At 41.8% G+C, this 21,694-nt stretch overlaps 1 protein-coding gene across 8 annotated transcripts in view; it reads left to right on the forward strand.

The window, feature by feature from the left end:
- LOC142033966 (rap1 GTPase-activating protein 1-like) overlaps nt 1-21,652 on the forward strand; it is a 45,811-nt gene extending 24,159 nt beyond the window's left edge. For 2 of the 8 annotated variants that reach the window (XM_075034638.1, XM_075034641.1), the window contains exons 14-23: nt 1,109-1,180; nt 1,366-1,452; nt 2,144-2,278; nt 3,830-3,976; nt 5,206-5,309; nt 7,675-7,791; nt 12,677-12,803; nt 12,892-12,994; nt 18,452-18,537; nt 18,695-21,652. In XM_075034638.1, coding sequence (XP_074890739.1) covers nt 1,109-1,180; nt 1,366-1,452; nt 2,144-2,278; nt 3,830-3,976; nt 5,206-5,309; nt 7,675-7,791; nt 12,677-12,803; nt 12,892-12,994; nt 18,452-18,537; nt 18,695-18,718 — 1,002 coding nt within the window. In that variant the 3' untranslated portion in view covers nt 18,719-21,652. Of the gene's footprint in view, nt 1-1,108; nt 1,181-1,365; nt 1,453-2,143; nt 2,279-3,829; nt 3,977-5,205; nt 5,310-7,674; nt 7,792-10,392; nt 10,952-12,676; nt 12,804-12,891; nt 12,995-17,348; nt 17,409-18,451; nt 18,538-18,694 lie in introns of those variants that run through there. The other 6 variants (XM_075034639.1, XM_075034637.1, XM_075034640.1 and 3 more) reach the window with 6 other exon arrangements.
- Nucleotides 21,653-21,694: the final 42 nt, after the last annotated feature.

Here is a 21,694-nt window from a genome sequence, read left to right on the forward strand (position 1 = left end):
TTTTCCAAAGGGGTTTTAACTTATTCTGCCTCGAGAGCATTCTAGTACCTAAGAGACTGCAGTTTGGGAAGATTTTTTTCCATCCATTGTTCTATTTACTTAAGCTTTAGTGCCTAGTGGTTAAATTGGAATATTAATGGCATTTATTTCTTTAAATCAATATTTGCAATCAGAAAATTAAAAATGCAAAGGAGGATTTTAACTGGTAGATACCTATCGGGAGGGAGAGGAAGGCCTGGTAATTAGGGGAGCTGGCCTACAATGTGAGAAATCTGAATTAAATCGAGGGCCCCTTTCCTTCTTCCTCTCATTAAACTCATGCCCCTCATTGACTCTGTGACATTTACATTGGCATGTTATTTTGAGGTAGTTGCTGTTAAGTTGTTCTGACATTGTTCCCTGTTGTATGAAATGGCAAATAATGGTATTGTTCCATCTCAAATGTGCCAAATAACTGTGAAATATTCTTAAGTGCTGTATGTATCTGGTAAGATAGGCAAGTGCTGTGAAGAGCCAAATGACAGTATGTAAAAACTAGACTGCATTACAGTTACTTTTTTTGGCATCAGTGTGTTGGGTAGGATCATGTTAAAAAAAAATAAAAGCATGCATTTCCTTATCTCTTACTGGGAAAGTGCTTTTGTATGTTTACCTGTACACCACAGAGAGGTGGTGTCACTGAGATACTCCGCTCAGCGTGCAGTGTATCTCCACTGAGGATTCTCTGTCAAAAAAAATAGGTCAGTATAACCATATTGACAAAAGTTCTTCTAGTAGAGGTAAATTTGCAGGCTGAATAGAAGTATCTTATTTTTTTGTTCTAAATATACTGGTTATTATTAAAAATATTTATCAAAAAAGCAATCGGTTCAATTGTTTTTTGTTGCTGTTACTGTGTGCACATCTAGCTGACTGAATTTCTGGGAAATAAATTAGCACATCCATTCCCTGAGTTCAGAAACAGATGGCTGCACAGGACAGCATATTAGATCTCTTTTGGATATGTAAATGATTCAGGAGGGATCAGATGTACCATAGTAGTTTGAAAGCTTTGATGGTCTCATCTGTGTTATGATACTTAATTTTTTTTCTGCTTATATTGTTTCAGGTTTCAGTCACAGCCCGAGATGATGTTCCCTTCTTTGGACCCCCTCTGCCAAATCCAGCAATATTTAGAAAGGTTTGTTTCTCTGGTCCAGTGTTAGGTGGCCAGGGGATATGGTACACACATTTGTGTTCTGAGTCAGTATTGTCAGTCTGGCTAGATGACTTTGGAGGGCTAAACAGTAGTAAGGCAGAGCTTTTCTCATGTGATACTTTTATTACTGTTTTCATCTCTAGTCTAGTCTTCATCTTGTCTTGTAGAGTGCAGAGTTTCGTGAATTCCTCCTGGTCAAGCTCATCAATGCCGAGTACAGCTGCTATCGAGCTGAGAAATTTGCTAAATTAGAGGTGGGTTTATTACCTGGTTGCTTCCACTGAAAATCATAAAACTATATTACTGCCAGATTAGTAAAATACAGTACAATTTTTTACTTTCTTCTACTTCTAATTTTGTGTTGCCTAAAAAAGGAAGATGGAATGTGATTGTACTCAGTTATGTGATGCTTCCTTTGTATTTCACAGCAGGCGTGGTAGAATATGAACAGGTTCATTGTAATGTAAAGGTCTAATCCTCAAGTAAGAATGGGAATACGATGCATACGTTATGCTGGAGGAAGTTCTGTATTAGCTGAAACTCAGTATTGTGCAACAGGATGAGTACCAATATCACTGATTTTTGGTTCAAGGTACCAAAATTCTGTTCCAGACTCTGCTGCTTGCCTGATCTAGAAAAAGCATGCCTCTGTTTCATCACCTGTAAAAAAGTACTGACGTCCTTTATGACTTGCTGTAGAAAGAGCTTAAAAGGGCTGGGTATTACTGTAATATATTCCATAACTATGCAGTTAAAACCACTAAACCACTTCATACTGTTCAAAGTGATTTTCATGGGGGTTTGGGGGGTTTTTTGGGGGTTTTGTGTTTTTTGTTTGGGTTTGTTTTTTTTTTTTAAGGATGATGTGAGACATTGCAAAATGGTGGTGGGGGAATCCCTCCACTCCCAATAATAGTTGTGTTTTCATTCTCAATGTTGAAGCAGGAAAGAACCCGGAGTGCCCTCCTGGAGAGCCTTTTTGAGGAGCTGCAGCTTCGCAGCCGCAGTATGATGGGATTACCTGTAGGGGAGGATGACAAGATAGAGAACGGCAGTGGGGGCTTCCTCGAGAATTTCAAGGTGAGCCATAGTGGATTGATTCCTTACCCAGTTGCTCACATTTTTCTCAAGCTTGTTGTGTGTCCCTCCAAGGAATATTGACCCTGCTGATCAGCTGTGCTTAGGGTGAGACAGAAGTCTTTCCATCCAGCAGCCTTTCTTTAGAGCATCTTCAGCTGTGCTTTACCATACCTCTCAAGAAAAAAGATTTTTTCCCCTTCCTGTGCTCCTTCCTACAGAACTACAGGATAGTCCAGGGTGGAATTCTATACTGTCCCTAAGAAGTCAAACTCTTTATGCTTCATAATGGTGTCTAGTGTCAGATGGGGTTTCACTCCATGACTTACAAAAAAAGGAGTGAGTGTTTGCAAGAGGAATTGTAATAACTAGTAGCAAGCAGCTTTCAGTTCCTACAGCAGATCTCTTCCAATTTGTTTTCATTATAACTGAAAGAGTTGCAAGAGCCATTGCAAGAGAATTTCTAACATACCTGTGAGTGTACTAGTGAGAAAAACTGATGCTTTACTTACCCTCTAAAAGCCAGAGTTAATTTACCTTTGTTCAGTGTTGGCTTTTTAAAATAAATCAGGATCAGGCGACAGAACTTAGTTTTAAAAGTGATCAAGATGATATGAGAAAGCAAAGGTTTTGTATGAACAGGCAAACTGAGTTTTGAACTGATTATATTATATCACTTTCCTATCTAATTCCCCTTTTCCACTTCTGTGGGAAGTGCCTCATCACTTCCTTTGTATAATAAGTTATCTGTCTGGACAGAGAGATGTATTATAAATAGCATTTCTTCAGATGACCTCCACCTGCTTTATATGGTGGGCTGGTTAGAGTTGTTAAGGGCTGTGAAACCAATCCATTCACATATAGGCTTTGTAGCTACATGTGTAGCTTTGGTCAGAGCTGAGATGCTTTGGTGAGGTGTATTTTTACATACAATCATCTATCCTGCCTTTGCTGCCAACCAGGAATTTCATACCCATCCATGTCTTACACTAATTATCCTCAAATGTCCTTTTCTGACTTCTAGCAGGTGCTGTGATTTGCATGTCATGTACACAGATGACCTATGTAAAAGGCTGGAAAATGCTGAGTAAACTCAGAAAATGGCTTTTTCAAATGCTGCAGATTTTGATATGGCTGCTTTCCCCTTGGAACCAGTACTCAAGTTCATGCAAGACTGAACCTTACAGTCTTAAACAAGAGTTTGATTTTGTGTTTTGTAGCCTGCACTGGGTAGGACTGCTCCAGATGATGCTGTCTTATCCAGTATGCTGGGATACTGGTAGGGAATCTCTATTGCAACAGGACAAGGGCGGTGAAAGTGGAGAATATACTTGAGGAAGAACTCTTCCCTGGCAGTAAGCCCCGTGAATTGGCTAGGACCAAAAAGGGGTAATATCTAAGATGCTGCCTTCTAGGAGTTAGGATTTCTGTGGTTCTGCTGTTGGTCTGTCACAACTTTCCACCCAATCTGTGGTGCTTTTCATACTACCCTACCGTGTGCATGTCTATATGTGTATCTGTGTTTGTCTGTTTCCCTGCCTCCCTTCTGTTCAGCGGGTGATCAGAGGCCGCAGCCAGAGCCTGGATACCATGGGGATATCCATGAGAAAGCAGCAGCCAGCCACCCTGCCCAGCCGCCCAGCTACAGCTGGCCTTGCTCTCAGCCAGAGTGTCGCCGAGGGCCCTAAGGCCATTGCTGCGGTAAGGTATTCGGGTGGGCTGTAAGAAGAAACCCGGCATACCTTTGTGACCCACACATACATTTTATTTCTCTTTCCCTATTAGTTTGTCCTCTTGTCCTTCTGTGAATCTTTTTGTTGTATCATCCCATTTCACAAGCGATGACAGCATGTGTTGCAGTCTGTTTTGTCTGTGCCTATCTCTAGCCCCAGTTCATCTGTAAACTAGAGCTGAGATTGATGCACTGGGAGAAGAAAGCCAAACATGATTCTACATCAGACATATCTCTCTGCTATCCTGGATTAGATCCTGTACGTTGCCATACCTTAAAAAAATGCATGCACTGTGGTTTGACCAGAATGGTACTGTATTGTCACATGGCAAGAGTTGAGAACATAAGGACACTAGATCTGTTCCATTTTCTTCAATTTCACCAGTCCGATTATTTTCTGTAATATAATAAGCAGCTGTACAATGTTTATTCAAGGTGCTGTTTTGCTGTAAACAGAATTTGCATGTTGGGAACAAACAGCAGAATTAATAAAGTTTGGGGTGAGAAAAGAGTGAATATTTCTAGGCACTATCAAAGCCTTTCTTATTTGATAGGGCTACTAAACATACATGATCAGTGTGAGCATAATAAATCCATGACAAATGTTTCCAGAAAAGGATCCTTGTTTCTGATATGGGAAATATGGTTACCTTGGCCAAAGTGCATCCAGCAGATTTTCTCTGCACTAGTGATGTCAATACAGGCAAACTACAAAAAAAAAAATCTCCAAGTAAGCCAAGGTGCCTTTCAGTGTGGAAATTTCTTGATGAATTGTATGCATTCTTTATGTCAGCACAACAAGGTCATAGAATAGTAATGACTTGGGTTTCTGCCTCATTGTCTCCTTTAACTTCTAGTTTTCCTTACCTTTCTGATTCTGCCTCTCCTTCTCTCCTATGGGGATACCTCCCTTCCTGAGCCTCTTTCTCTGTATACTGGCTGTGTATCTTGTTCTGCCTTTGTTTCTATGTCTCTCTGTCTCTTTCTCATACCACCTTTGTAGGCCCTAGCTTCTCTTTCTCGCTGACAGAAGTACTCCTCCTTGCACCAGTGGAGCTGGGCTGTGCTATTGTATTGCAGAGTAAAGGAGAGGAACTGGATCCACGTCGCAAACTCCTTCTCCCATGCTTCCAGTTCTCCACAGTTTTTCCTGTCTTGTTCCCCTCTCTGCTTTCTGTCACACTTTCCTTTTTTCTAGTCTTTTGCCTTGCCTGGTAGGAGCCCATCACGTACTCGAGCCAGCCGCTTCCATGGGCGACGGAGTAGTGCCATTGGCATTGAGAACATACAGGAGGAAAAGAGGTATGAGCCATGGGAAGATGAGACAAAGAGAGAAAAAAGCAGGAGGAGATGAGAAAAGGGAGATAGAAAGGCACGTATAAGGACAGAAAGGGGAATCAACAGGAATGAGAACTGAACTGGAAATTGTTGGAGTGAGAAGAAAAGCCTCATTATTGGCTAATGGAGAAATGGACAAATGACAGAAACAAAATTAAAAAGGACATTTGGAAATGGGGAGGATCAATACTTGAGGAAGAATGGAGGAGATGGTGGAGTAACATAGTAAGATCGCTCTTAAACATTGTGCAGTATGATCCAGGACTCTTGGTTCTCCTGTTCTGTATTCACCACTTTTAGATAAGTCAGATGAAAGGCTTTTACTTGGGAAGGGGGAATTGAGTGCTTCATTGTTTGTTTGAACTTTTTAACATGAAAACAAACAGACAGACAAAACTTCTAATGCCTTAAAGAAAGAATTTTTTTTAAAGAAGCTTTAAGTCAAAACAACTAGACTTTAAGTTAGATGGTCTGAGAAATAATTATAATTAAGGGGTAACATACAGGTTCAAGGAGTGATTTGGCATACTTGACAGAATTATAACCATTCAAAAGTTTGTTTACTGGTCACGAGAGATTATTTTGTTAAATCAATAAATTTGTCTCAGCTCTAGCTGAGACACCTGTTTAAGATTATAGAGAGTCTCAAAAGTCATGAATGCTCTGCATCTAATATACAGTTTTCCCAGTTGCAAGAATTCCAGGGAACAGCTTAAAGACTCAGTGTAAAAGGGGAAAAGCCTTCTTTAATTTGGAAACTAGCGATTTCACAACAGGAAGAATTACTACATTTTCCCTTCTTTCCAATTATTCCCTTGAACCTTTCCTTAATGAGGTGCCCATAACCTAATCTGAATAAAAATAGTATAGGACTTCCTTTGAGAAAAATAAAATCTTCTGAGACAACTTCCCTGTGACAGTCTAAGCCAACACAGTAGCCACAGCTCCTCACTACTTTAAATAGTTTTGTACCTTACGCAGCTGTGCCCTTCAGTCCATTACTTTGTGTACAACATCCTTCACTATCCTCTTAAAAGATCTGTAAAAGCTTTCTAACCCTGGATTTATTTTCTTTTTTTCCTGCTCTTTGCTAGGAGGGAATTGGTAAGCTGTTGGGTTTATTTAGCTTTCCTTTTGCTTATTTGTAATCTTGCATATGAGGAACAGTAAGCCTTATCTTGTGTTTTGTGAAAGATTTAGTGGGTGATTCTGGAAGGTGCAATTTCACTAGCAACTGGTCTGTTCTAACAGTTAATTGCTACTGAAAAGCATGTATCATACTTTCCCTCTCCCAGTGTCTCTTTCAACTACCCAGTCCTGTCTCATTTCTTGTGATGGCTCAGATACTTAGTGGACCCTTCGTGGACCCGATTCAGCCCATTAATCTAACAGAAAAAGTATCAACTTTCTTTCATTGGATTAATTGTCTGCCAGGTTCTGCCATGAACTGGATCATGGAGAAGTCTGATGGGTACCAGGACGGATGGAAAGTACACTCAGCAAGAGTGAAGGAGGCTGGAGCAGGCTCTCTCTGGCAACACTGAGCTCAACATGTCCTGTGTGACCTCACCCTGAGCTGTAGTTTAATGATATGCAGGCTGTGATGACAGAGCTGACCCGGTCCATCCCGCTTGTTCATGTGTCACAGAAGTTTCAGGGCTGTTTTAGTTTCAGGATTGTTTTTTGTCAGGATAACTTCCAGTCTCACAAACAGTTGTATTAGCACAAGTGAGGGCATGAGGAACTGTGATGCAAGTGGTACAGGTAGGATCAACTGACCAAGAGAGTAGAGGAGGAACTTTGTGAACTCCATCACTGAAGCCACAAAAAAAACCCCAACAAAAACCTGATTTTTCCAATCTTTAATTAAACATACCCCACTTTTCAGTTACTCACACAGACAGCTTACTTCAGAAGTATCTTGACCAGTACTAGTAGCAATAAAACTATTGTAACCATCCTGAAACAGGAAAATTTGCTGAATCCTTTTTCTTTATGCAATAAATATATAAGCTCTCTAATCAATCCTAAAGCTTCTTAAGACCAATGAAATGGGGTGGGTAGAAGAAAAAGTTGAAGAATTAAAGAATACTGAAATTAATTTAGGCTTTTATATCAGTTCAACAGGAGCTTAAAGTTGGCCATTTCTAATATATTGCCCTCAACAGGTCACATCTAAGGAGTCTGCCCTTTTCAACGCAACTGCATTTGCTTCCCTTTTGTGTGTATATGAGAGATCCAGCTTTGTATTGTGGCTTGCAAGGAAGTGTTAGAATAGATAGGGGTTAACTCTGGCCCTGGGGTATAGCTGGTTTTTCTTTTGTCCCAGCAGAGATACTGCAGAGAGGATACAGAAGGTGCTGGACAGTCCAGGAACTTTCTTTGACCTGAAGTCTGATGGATCATCCAGTCCCAGCTCCCCAGAGTTCCCCAGCAGGAAGAGCAAGTGAGTTAAAAATAATTTTAATATTTGAAAGATGCTCACTGTGTCTGGTATTGGCTTAAGTGTGGTGCATGTCTTGCTCTGTTGGAGGCTTTACTGAGATTGTCCACATCAGGCATTGCAGCATCATAAAGGTTAGGTGTCTGGCTGTGGCACAGTAATTCAGAGCATGTAAGTAAGGAACTCGGCGTTCTTAAACAGCCAGTGAAGAAAAATTGGACCACTTAAAGGTGATTTTGGCTATATCTTTACTGTAATGTTAGCTTGCATCCAACAGGATACACAAAGCCCTAGCTGTCCAATTACCCATGCTTACTCATGTATATGTTTCCTCTGTAGTTTGCTCTGGAGTGATTTTGGAGCTTCATGGAGAAGCTTGGACAAGGGTATGTTGGGATGTTGGGTTGTATTCAAGTTCTGCTCTCTTAAGCAGGATTCATGCTGCTGCTCCCAACCAGTGTGAACTAGCCTGTCTTAAATCCTCCCAAAGTGTTACAGCAGGTTCTCACGTGTTGCACCTATGTTTCATTGCTAAAGCACACCACACCCAGTGTTCTTCTCCAAAACACTTCATGCAGTAATCTGCAAAATAGTTCTCCAGTTTCTGGTGGTCGAAAACTGGAAAAATGCACTTTCCTTGTAGTGCAGCTTTGTTGTTGCTAAGCTGTATTATGCTGGGATGTGATCCTATCTAGGATACTTCAGGACTTCACGGAAACCACACATTTAAATTTCCAAGACTCCAGAGCAGCCTGTCTCTAAATCCAAGACTGCAGCTGACTTTCTGGAACAGCTTGCCACACCTGATTTTTTTTTTTTTTTTATGAGAACTTGGATGAGACCTGTGGCAAAAAGGGTACCGAGTACTTTGTAGTAGGGCACGTCCCTTTCTCAGGACTGGGTCTGCTGTAAGAAGATTTCAGGAGGTCCCCTAGAACCAGGCCTTTATAGTTGTAATTGCTCCAGATTTCAAGTCTAGGGGCTAGGAAGGGCCTTTCTTCCAACTAGATCCAATGCTGGTGACTATCTGCAGTAGTTCAGCTACCCAATTGTATGCTGTAGGACTGCCCAGAATTTTGTCACAGCCAAGGTGCAGAGTTCTGGTAAGTATGTTTTTGTGATACTAGTTTTTGGGTTGGGTGGGTGTCCAAAATTTTGGTGGGGAGGAGGATGGGAAAACAGCTAGGAGATACAAAGCACTTAAGATGCTAGCTCTGGCGGCCAAGGAGAAGAGAGAACACAGGACATGGAACCACTAATTGATCAGCAACCCCCATCTTCCAGCATTACCACATCATTCCACCTCCCCTTCCTCATCCTGCCTGGGACCTTGCTAGTGAAGTAGAAGTTCCTGGCTAGGTATGTGTGAGGGACTCTTGCTCTGATTAGGTAGCTGAAGTAACCTTGCATAATCAGCAAGAATTCTGCCTAGCAAGAAAACATCTCATAGCTTGGCTAGTCCTGGTTACCCTACTGTAGAATGTGTGCATGTCCTGGAAAAAAATGATGAAGCTTTCTTGACATCTGTTCCTGATATCTGCATTTGATTGTGGGCTTCCCCCACATCCCAGACCTGTTCTCCATTCATCAGCTGAGGAGGTGAGCCAGCTGCAATGGCTGTTTCAAATCGGCATCACATGCTTTCAGAGAGCAAACATAGCATGGGATTTCACTAACAATACTTGCGTGAATATTGTTTATGCACGAGGCATGACCTGTATGATTTGGCAGTCAGTCTGCTTCTGTCCCCAGGATTCTCTCTATGCATCTTTTTCCAGTCATGGACTCAGACCCACTTGTATGATCACCAGAAAGTCTTTTCACAGTTGTGGTGGTTTAGCCCATTCCTGGACAGTTTGTTTAGGAGGTGGGATGTAGCATGGAGTTTTGCACAACTGCTGATTAGCCAGAGTTAGAGTTGTGATTTCAGAGTTAGGCACCAGCCCACATGCAGTCATACCTTCTTTGTCATATCTCGGACAGGGAATCAAGGACATGTAATTCAACCATGTAAAGCACACCATTTTCACCAAGACCATACTAGCACAGTATTGCAGGAACAGGCTAGGAGTGTAATTCCAACAAGTCTCTCTCAGAGACAGTTCTACTGAAGTTCTACTGAAATAGTCTGTTTATTGTTCATTAATAGTGGAACCACAAATCAGGATCATGATGTAGGCATATTTCTAATGCAAAAAGAGTTCTAGCTGGTTATAGAGTAATTTATGCAGCCCCTATTAAAAATGTTATCCCTGGTAGTATGTCATCACTCCACTCCTGTCCTCTCCAGGGTGTAGTGTCACAGGAAACTTCTCAAAATTCAAAAAAATGTCCAGCATGTTGCTGCTGGTCTTAAATAATCGTTTTAGATTCCAGACTTGAGTGATCAAACTCTTCATCTATGTTCTACTAAAACCAACCTGGAAACAAATGCAAAGGGAACACATAAATAATAGATTAATTCTTTTACAGTAGAGACAAACGAGCTCTTACTTTCTGTCCTTGCATGCTGATTTCCAACACACCCTTCTGCAGTGATCAGCCTGCAATCCATGAAACCGCATTGTTCACTTGGGCTAACAGCATCTTCTCTCCCACATGCAGGGACAATTGTCCTTAGTTTTTCCGCTCTACTGCCCAGGTAGCCTTCCAAATAATCCTTCTTCCCAGGGAACAGACTCAAAAGAATGGACCCAGCCTAAGTAACCAGGTAGCAAAACTCCTCAGCATCAGATGGCTCTCTGGGTTGCATCTGAAAAATCAAGCACTGTACTGTGTATGTCCATATCCTAGGAAAAGTACATGGGTTTTTTGTGTGTGTGTTTTCCCTCCTCAGACACATCTGAGTGGGGACATCAAGCCAATCAGGAGTGGACCGGATGCTACTCAGTCATTGGTTACCTCACTGAAGATACTGGCAAGACTTTTGGGGTGAAATGAGAGTCCTGGCTAAGAGGAGCATGAACTTAGAGGACCTCAAGGACTGTGGAGAGACCAAGTGGCACCAAGTAACGCTCCACTGGCAGTTCCTGGAGCAGGAATCCTGGGAAAGGGAAATGGACAGATAGCTCCTATTGGAGCATTTTGGCTCTATGCCCTTTCCATTGCCCAGTCAGCAGCCACTGAATCAGCCTCTACTAATGATGGGGAAAGGAGGCCACCTTCAGTGCCTCCCCTTCTCTTCCCCTCCCCTCAGATGAGCAAGAAGAGAACAGCTTGGCCTGCGGAAGGCAAGAGCAGAAGAACATGTTTCCACCTCTGTCTCTAGTGCCTTTGGATGACATAGGTCAGGAAGTGCAGTGCAGAGAATGAGAATGGAGAAACCTGCTGAGGAAGGATGCTGAGAAGGAGATACTTTGTGGAAATCTAGGTCCCAGCTCACTTAAATTCATGTTATTGATTTGCTCTGCCAAGGGAGAAGCATGTTGGCCTTCATTTCCTCCAAAATATATTTCCTAATCTCCTGAGGAAATATCTTTGGCCTATATTGGCCCCATCTTTACTGTTCTCCCTGTTGCATGCTGGCATGTAATATGCCTGGGACTTTAGGTTTCATTACTGCTTGTAGGTCAAGACTGGCCACATTTTGCAGTGTTTCTGAAGGAATAAATATATTTAGTATGTTAAAGGTGTCTTATCTTTCTTGCCTCTCTCAGCTTTTTTGGGTTTCTTAAAATTTTAAGCACTCCATCTCTCTCTTATTGGCTGGTCTCTTGTGCAGGCAGTGAGTATTTCACCATAAATGTTAGGCTTACACCCACAGTGTACCTTCCACCATGTAAGCATATCTGCCTCATGGGCTGCTCTTCCTCCTAGGTAACTGCAAGCAATGGGTCCCAAATTCTGAGCTGGGACAAGCTGACCTTAAGGGTCTTTCTTGACAGATATGAAACATGCAGCAGGCTACCTCAGTGTCCGTGACATTTGAGAGAGTGGTGGTCAAGTGATCCAATACAGTTTGCTTGGGATGTTCCCTTTGTAATGACCCTGTGGGAGCTAAAAGTCTAGTGGGATGGACCTACAGGAGCCAGTCTACTGGCAGCTGGGCATGTGCAAAATCACCAGGATGGGCATCCTGACCTCGGTATGTTCCTGTCTGTAAGCAGGAGGAGGATTCTGACATATCTGTGCAAGAGCTTGGCACTTGATCCTAAATAGTTGGGCACTGAGACACTCTGCAATAATGCAGTTCTCAGTAATTTGTTTCTGCCTCCCCATTGCTTCCCTGAACTTTCTTAGTTAACCATTCTATAATACTCTTTAATGTCTATATGCTTTCCTGACTCCTCCTGTTACAACTGTCCAGAAACACAGTGGTAACAGTTTATAAGCTCTATGACATGAAAAATGTGCTTTCATAGTTCCCTTGTACTGTCTGGAATTCCATGTAAGATGAAACATGACAGGCTGAGAGTGGCTGTGGGAATGGGTGGGCTAGGCTGTGTAGTGCCTTCCCTTTATACTCAGTTTAACACTTCACCATGTTGTATTTGGGCTCCTAAAATCTCTGATCTCCAAAATGAAGGCATCTGTGGATTGTAATGAATGTCTAGAGGTGAACAGTGCTTAAATGCAGGTGGTTTGACTCACTCTGCTTTAAGACACTTAGGTCTGTGACTTAAAAATTCAGTTAGTCTTGTCCTTTTATACAGCTTTCGTATGGTTACCCAGAACAGAAAAAGAAGTGGTGTTGCTACTAAATGAAGTAGCAACTAGAAATTAAGGAATGCAAGCCAGTTCACCTGAATTCTGTTCCTAGGTGGAAAAACTAGCTGTGGATGAATAATTTCTTCTGTTTCTGACTGCTATATAATCAAGCTATGTCACAAAAAGTGCAAGCCTATGTGTAACAATAAGCATGATGATGTTGAATGCTTGCATTTCACAGAATGCTCAGGAGTCAGACTTCAGGATACTGTGTGATGCAGCCATTCTCACGTTCTTCATCCAGCGTAAGCAGTTGTTGTAGTGGTTTGAGGGAAAATGAAACATCTGAGGAAGAGGAGAATGACAGGGTGGGTGTATGATCTCTAACAAACAGAGGCTACCCTTCCTGATTTTACCAAGTGCGTTATTAAAACACGTCTTCTTTGCCCTCTCCAGGAGCTGACGTGCTCTCTTGAGGGCCCTCCAAAACAGGATTCAGTGGTTCAGAGTATGTGGCTGGATGACAGTGACTGCACCCCCAGTACTTCCAGCTCACCAGGTAAAAAAGACAGAAAGAAAAAAAAAAGAAAAAAGTCCTCTACTTATGCTTCTAGAAGTGTATGAGAGGTTGAGCCACATTCATTTGGCAAAATCTTTTGTATGCTATACTTAAGATTTGAGAAGCATAGGTGGATGATAGGCTCATAGAAATGGGGAGAGAATGGGAGGGGAAGTGTGTTTCAGTAGCGTGAATAAATAGTGCTGTACATACTGCAGAAGGAGTTACAGTAGATTGCAAAGAATTAATGTGTTTATGTCTTTCTGTGGAGAGCATGTATCTCAGTGGTTGCTTTTCTGAATGCAGTGCCCATACCTTTTTATAAACTAGATAGTTTGGATACGGGAATTACACAAACAGTGCTTCCTGAACAAAGCAGTATGCTCCTGAGAAGGTGGGTAATCAGGTAGCTAACCTGCACTGAGCTCTTTGACTGTTAAGGCTGGGCTCTTTGTGTAGTACTTGATTAAAGTTGAAGTAGTTGATTAAAGTCAGCTTGGATCCATTCACAGTGCAGAGATGATTATAGTCATTAGAAGTTCTATTTAGTTCCACAGCAGGCAGAACTATTGCAGTATCTGTTGCTGAGGTTCTATCAGCTGCCCTGATCTCAGACCCTGTTTGCAGTTGTGTTTCCCTTTGTTAAAATGAACTGATTTGGATTGAAGCATTTCTTGTTACGCATCAGCCTAAAGCTAAAATTATAGGAAATTTAAATCAGTTTCCGTCTATTTCTGGGAATGAGGCTGAAGGGACTGTGTAAGATTTTCGGAAATATGATTGAAAGCACTAAACTTCCGAGATTGGGAGGTCATTAGGAACTGTGGAAGGCAAAACTTAACATTTGTTGCTAAAAGATTCTGGAATAGGGCAGGTTGAAATGGTAAGAGATACTAGGGATTATGTGGATGGCAAGGAAGAGGGTTGGCAGGAACACTGAAATCTTTATAGGAATTATGTGAAAAGGGATTGTTGAAAAAGATTACAAGGGTCAGAAAGTGAAGCCGATTTGCTTTGAAGACAGAGTTAGGTCTCTCAATCTCTGCAGCAGCCCTGCCTGAGATACCAAGTGGCCATCAGATCCCTGCTTAAAATTGCCTGTATCTTAGCAACAGCAATGAAGATGTGATACTGTGAGATGTTCCGCAGAGACCTCTGTTCTGAGAGATGCTCTGTAAGATTTCTCCATTTCTGCAGAACAACTCACAGCATGAGTGCTTGTGTACTTAGAGGCACAAGAGAACCCAAAGGGCTGGTACTGAAATTCTGGAAGAACAGGAAAAACAAGTGGAGTTATTGATCGTGCAGAGGAAGACAAAAGCCATGCTGTATGGTGTAATTAGGAAGTGGGGTGCTATATGTCAGGAACCTTCATAGCAGAAGACAGCTCATGAGCTGCTATTAAGAGGCAGAAGATAGGAATGAGCTTCTGTAGATCCTTGTGTTGAAGGCTGGGAAGAAAGAGTTCAGTGTCATCAGCTCAGAGCAAGAGTGATAAATAAATACTGTAAGGCCAGGAGGCCCAACACTATGAAACTGTCTCTTTTTGAAGGGATCTGGAAATGACACCATAAAAGCAATAGCTGCTTTGTGCCTGGTAGTATGAGGGTTTTCACTGTATCACCACGGCATTGTCCAGGCCACCGTTTCCATGGGTCTGGGATTATCCTGAGCAGGCCACAGCTCCCCTCACAAATGTTTGAGCTTTATTCACTCCTCTTGCCTTTGTGGCACCGCAGTGAGACCAAGCAGGTGTGAAAGATGATTCCCTGTCAGAAGTGAACAAACAGCTTGTGTTTACTTGTGATGAGAAGTACTAATGGGAGAAGAACATTAGTGTAAATGCAAACTAGTTTGTTTTGCTTGAGTGTCAGAAATTGTATATTGTCATCAAGTAGAAGACTTCACGTTCTTTTTGACCTTGTGGGTAACTGCAGTTCCCCTTGCCCTCCATTTCTCCAAGAGCACTCCCAGGCACAGACATACTGCATTGCTGTTTTTAACAGTGCTGTTACGCCTCCCCTGCCACGGCCCATAGTTTAATCCAAGTATGATCTTCACACAAATCCACTTATCACTCCTATCTACCTGATTCACATAAAGCCCAGTGGAAGTGATCCACTATAAACTTTTATTATATTGGCTTAGGTTCTCTCTCCTTTTACCCCTCTACTCACTTGTGCTACATTTTCCTTCCTCCATTATTCTTCTTGCCAGAAAATCCCACTGGATCCTAGAGCTGTAGCTGAGCTGTGAAAGTTCAGATCCAGATCCAAGTGCCAGGTTGATAGTACAGGCCCAGCTCGCCCTGAGCTCCCAGCTTGCCACCTCGAGGAAAGCTGCTGACTCAATGTACTCTCCAGTAGCAGAGTGCTAGGTTATTCAGCCTGCCTGTTCCCTTTTTATTATGGATATTGGAAGTAGGGATGCTTTCCAGTGGCCTCTGCTGCTCTTCCCAGATAGTTTCCCTATCTGCTGACTCCTTATTTTCCCACAGGTGTATACATCATTAATATACACCACTGAGAATAATCATTACAGAGAATGTGATGTAAAGTTCAACATAATTTTTAGGTTTTGTACACTCCGTTGTTAATGGCAGTCATCTGATACTGACACTGCAAAATTTTCACTGTAGTTTCTCAGTACCTTGGCATGGTAAGAAAGACAGCTGCATCCTGCAAGGGTGGTGATTTTTTGCTGTACCATATCTACTCTTATATCTTTAGCGCAGAGATTTAAAAAAAAAAAAAAAGTATATAAAGGTACACAACAAACATGCAGGTTTGTATATGGACTTCTGATTTATGCCAGGAGAGCCATGGTTGAAAGGAATAAACATAGTGGATGATACTTTTCTGACTAGCTGAAATCAACTCACCTAATCAGGAGACTGTAGAGATGTAGTCTTGAGTGCCATTGCTGGTTGCAGTAAGAAAGCCTGATGATGTCACCATCCACACCATTTAGAATGTGTTTGCAGTAATAGATGAAGGGGCAGAGAGGAAGGAAATAAAAGGGGGGAGGGGGGTGTGTGTGTGAGGTACATGAGGTAGCAGAGTTGAGCCTGCATTTTTCTAAGCACAAAGTAAAATCTTGTCCTTAGGAATTTCAAAGTCTTTGAAATTTTATTTTCCAGAAATTCTGACAGTTCTTGAGCTAGAAAAGATAGGATTAAAGCAATTTGTTGTGCTAAAAATTTTAGGAGAAAAACCCCAGGAATCATATATTTATTTTTATTTTTGCAAATATTAAAATTTTTTCTATTTATGTGCTATAGCCAGTCCTGATAGAAGACCAATTACCAAAAGATTAAGTGTGCCAATACATGTTAATATTCCTAGACAAAATTACATTTAAATGAACATTGATAATTTGGGCTAATCTATGCAACAGGGAAGAACTGTAATTATCCATAACCAAGCATAGTAAACTGAAGAAATGCCAGAGTTAAGCTAATCTGAAAGCAAAGAAAACACCTTGGGACACAGAGAGGCATCCGGGTGTTTTAGTTTTGCCCTTTAGTGAGCTATACAATAACTATTCAGCCACAGTTAATGTACTGTGTAAAATCAGACTGAACTGATTTTTTATGAAGAAACCCAAGACATTTTGGATGCCCACTCTAAGTCTGAATCTTATGCTGAATGATTCTAGGATTCCTAACCTGTGAACACATTCTTGGGTTCTCCAATTTGCCATTTGGATTGAGAGTGCAAAGTTACAAACAAGGAAAAAAAAAATGGCCACAGTCTGTAGTCATTATGCTACCAGAGCTAGATAATAAAGACATAGAGAACTGCCACTGCCAAAACTGCTATTTTTGGAGTTGGCTTTAAAACACCAACATGTTTCATATGCCAGTGCATATCACATGAGGCAGAGGTGACTTTCCCCCTAGCCTCAAGGCCAGGATATAAATTCAGCTATAACGCTCCTTGATGCTTTCTTTAAGACACGTCTAGGTTAATTAATATGCATAGTTGTTTTAGATGTGTTTTTATTCAGTTACTTGGTCTATTAGTCGCTACCTACAAACATACAACATAACTAAATTTCAAAGTACTGGAGCTGGGACATACACAAAATGGAGAAGAACCTTTGTACTGCAAATTCATGTTGTTTAAAGCCACAGTTTAGCAACAAATGGCAGTGATTTACCAATTTTGTTTTTAAACCTCAGAGTTTTAAATTATATCATGAAATTGGGAAAGGGCATAGTCTACCTTTGAAAAACTGCTGAAGCCCAATTGCATCTCATGTGTTCCCTAGAAAATATTGGTATGATCATGTATAGTTCAAAAGAAAAAAAACGTTCCTGTGAAGAACATCTTGGCTTACCATCTTATTGCAGGAATCCTTCATTTGCTGAATTTTACAGCTTGCTTAACTTCCGTGATTGAATGGCAGATAGGTAAGCCATTGAAGTAATTTGTCTGCTTCTTCTTCCCCCTTAGCACATTCCACGTGACACAAACTCTGTAACTCAAACTTTTTCCATTTTCCTCTGATTCAAAGAAAAGACTTATAATACAGATTTACTGTGTCAATACAGCAATGCACAAACTCCCAGAAACTATACTATTTATGAAATTACAATATTTAATAATTTTAAACCATCATTAGTGCATAGGATAGAGGGTCACCTAAGAATAAATTAGAATGGTGTAAGAAAGAGAGCTGTTATGTTAAAGACATCATATTCGTTTCTTGTCACATGTGTATGGTGAATATTAGAGGATTATAGAAAGCAAAAGCATGTTCTAAGTTTCTGAATTTTGCAAAGTATTTCATCCCTGGTTTTGCCAGGGTGTTGATATGTGATGATAGGCAAATTCCTTACACCCTGAGGTCAGATGTAGGAATCTTAAGGGGGGGGCAGAGGGAGGAGAAGGAAGAGAAACACTGTGAGAGCGTAAGATTAGACTCTGCTTTGTAAAGTGTATTCTTAAGGCTAAGGCATTCAGGTTGCACAGATGTATTCAGTAATGGCATTTCTTAGCTTGACTGCATGATGCTGTCACCTGCTGGAACCTGCTGTATTATTTTAAGTTATTTTTTATGTATAACAGTAGACTGATACAGAAATTCAAAATGGGACTGATGGAAACATTTGGGAAGGTTAGAGAATGCCTTCATTACTCATTAGATAGCTATAGACATTAGCTGCTTTAGCCAGAACAGCTATGGCATTGAAATACAGTCTGGAACCAGTGGTCAATGATTTATTTGGAATTAAATGAAAGCCAAGTAGTCACTTTCCTTGTGTTTCAAGCTGGAATGAGAAGAAGGTCAAAGTAACATTAGTCAAGTTGGGTGTAGATACATTCCTTTCACTCTTCCCTGCGGATGAGCCACAGATCTGTGAAAAGTTTGGGGTAAAACCAGCTATGTGCGCAGCTCCTGGGATACCCTCTTGATGATTTCTTTATTGTTCTGTGCTTGGTTCCCTTCTAGGAAGCAGGTTGCTTCCTTCCAGCAGTGTTGCTGGCTCCACTGGAAAAGGAAAAGGCAGCAAAGCAGATGCTCAGCACCATAACCCAGTAAGTGCTTTAATAAAATGTTTCCTTTTCACTTGCACAGAGATAAGGATGGGACAAAAAAGAGAGATTTAATTTAGGCGGTTTTGCTTGCTGAGGGTTGAAAGGACAGTAAGAAGGTGCTTGCAGGGGAAGGTTAAAGAACTGCCTTGTTCTGCAGGCCTCCATTTTGTGCTGCGTGTGAGGTCACCGCTGGAGGACTGCCTCGGTGTGTACTGGGTGAGGAGCGCAGGTAACGGACATGGAGAAGTGCCACCGGCCCCTGGTTCAGGCTGGGGACAGGCCCCTGGGCCATCCCTGGCCTCGCTGGAAGAGGGCAGCAAGTACTGTACAGCTTCACAGTAAATAGAGTCAGTCCTGTACCTGCTTCCCCAAAGGATCTTCCATGGCCAGCCAACTCTGGCCTGTTTAATCTACCTAAGCTCTGACTTTCTTGGTTGCCTGCTCCCTCTCAGGGAACAGCATTTTCCATTGAGACACCTCTCTCTGCCCTAATCTATGCTCAGTTTTATTCTCTTCTTTTTCTTTCATTGTTCGGTTTCCTTTGCTCAGATGCAGCCTAGCTCTCTCTGCACCTATGCTCTGCTTCCTATGGTTTCATTATTTTACTGAACCATTTTCTTTTGCTGATTTTGTGACTTTGTGCCTATCTCTACACTTGCTTGTTTGCTTTCAGCCTAGCGTTGGCGGGACCTACTTCTCCATGCCAGTTTCACAGCTTTTCCAGACAGGGGAAGTGGGACCGGATCTCCTGGTGAGGTCTGTAATAGAGCAAAGGGGAACACAACTCCAAGTTTGTTCCCTAGAGCTCGTAGTCCAGTTTTGCCTGCATCACTAAGAGTCTCTCTTCTGGCTCAAAGTCCCTTTCCTTGCCCCGTATCTTCTGGCTTGATAGCTAAAGAGCATGCTACCTTGAAAGTGATGTGGATGTGAGGTCCTCAAGAACTAGTTTGGTGTATAGCCAAGTAGAAGTATCATCTTTATGGAAGAAAATTATTGCAGCCATTCCTAAATAGCTGGCAGTTCTTACTACTGTTAGCATCTACCTCTGCACCTGGTAAAAAGACAGCGGTTCAGCTCCTCAATGTTTTTTCAATGCTCAGCTTTTAGCTGCCCGGCCACCTGATGACATTCAGAGCAGATAAACAGGTCAATGCCACGCAGTGGCGGCTGTTGGTGTGGCAGCAGACAGACATGTACAGAGAGCAGATCATAAAGGGAAGCCGGGGAAAGCTGGTACTCAGCAGTGAGGCTACCTAAATGCATGCTATGCCAAAGGTAAGTACTGAGAATGACAGTGTAGCTGCCAGCCAGTGTTTACTGGGGTAATCACCAGAGTGTCTGCCAAGAGCTTGTGCTCATGGTCAGGTCTCTGTAACACAGGAGCAAGGTTGCCTAAACAAGAGGCAGAATTTCCTCAAAGCTCTGCTCCCAAGCAGGCAAATTTTGCTCGAAGTAGGTATACAGTCAGAATTGGAACAGTATGCATAGTCACCAATAAAAAAATGCAAAGGCTGTAACCACTTACTAGTGGTTATCACAGGCAATAAGCAATGGCAGGAATCCTGAGTCTGGATTTTCCTTATCTATCTCAGTAGTGTTTAAGTACCTAACGCTTTGAGCATTTCATTTCCAGTGATTTCAAGTATGTCTAATGGCCTTTAAGATCATTTGGGACATACACAGCAGTTTGTAAGATCCATCTCATTTGGTCCATCTGCCAAATGAACAACATTCTGTCACAAAGGCTTTTTTTTTTTTTTTTTATTTCAGTCAAGCTGGTTCAAAGGACAAAGTTTCCTAAGACCCTGGCTCTCACCATGAGATTATTTCAAGATGTTCTTTGCATTCTCCCCACCTTCCCACCAGAGTTCATTACCTCCACAAAAGTGCATTTTACCCATTTCTGACACAGCACTGGCTACGGCAGTGGCCCCAGGCCACTGGGGTTATCTGGATTAAAGTGATGTTTCAGTCATTCCATTTTTATCACAACCTCAGAATCAGTTTGATAGCACAGATTGGAGACTAGCAAATTTCAGGGGGGAATTAGTAAAAAATTTCCTTAACATGGCTTCAAGGGACTCAAAGAAACCTATGGCATCCAAATACATGACACTTCCCTGTCATTGTAACTCCTAAATGAATGTAGACTCTTGTATCTCACAAAGATTTCCTTAAATTCCAGGCTGAATTTGCCAACGACTAAAGGGTACACTGGTGGAAAGGAGGAAGGAGTTCTCAGATTATAGGATATTTCCTGAAGAGCTGAAAGAGGTGTAAGAAGGAAAAGTTGTGGATGGGGGAACAAATGATACTCCCACAACACTTACAGCTGTAAGAATGTGAACGATACAGATATTTTTTCTGATGCTTTGTTCCAGGATTTGCTGTTCAAGTGAACAAGCATGAATATGCTTTACCTTAAAGTTCAGAAAGACACAAAAAATGGAATCCCAGATGCTGCTAGTTGTTCTGCTTCCTTCACTGATGCGTCAGAGACTGCCAGGAATCATTGAGAAATCAAGCCTCATACAAATCAAATTAATTCGAGCGTGTTACTCCAGCCAATACAGGGCCAGGTTCAAACTATTTCAGTGTGCATTTTCTTATTTTTATTGTTTGCCCATCTTTCCCGCTGTAGACTGTATGATGGGAAGTCCCTCTTAGCCATATGCAACTCACCTTTGGACAAGCAGCAATTAGGCCATCCTTGAGGAAGCAAAACACAATCTGGTTCAGTTACCAACTAACCTTACATGGTATTCACCACTGTCCTCCGAAGCCATTACTGTAAATTATTGATTAAAAACCCCTGCAAGGTCTGGGGTTGGTGCCTGAGAATGCATGTGTGTGGGGTGGTCTCAAATGTCAGTCACTGCAGAGCAAGGTGTATAAAATACTGTCCAGAAGGGGGACAGTTCCTTTCGAACTACTTGATTAGTTCCCTACATCTTCCTTTGGGCTTGAACTGTCCCTCTCTCTTCCACTCTTCTCTCCTGTGTCCCCTCCAATTGCCATATTGCAGAGTAAAGGGAAGTGTGAATACCTTGTCCTGTGCTTCTAGTGTCTATGTAGTACCTTGGATGTAAAATAAAAGGAGAATGTGGCCAGCTTCTCTTAGGCTGTATGTGTGTGTTTCTAAAGGACAAGCAGGAAG

The sequence above is a fragment of the Buteo buteo genome, chromosome 8, assembly GCF_964188355.1.
Source record: "Buteo buteo chromosome 8, bButBut1.hap1.1, whole genome shotgun sequence".
NCBI classification, from domain to species: domain Eukaryota; kingdom Metazoa; phylum Chordata; class Aves; order Accipitriformes; family Accipitridae; genus Buteo; species Buteo buteo.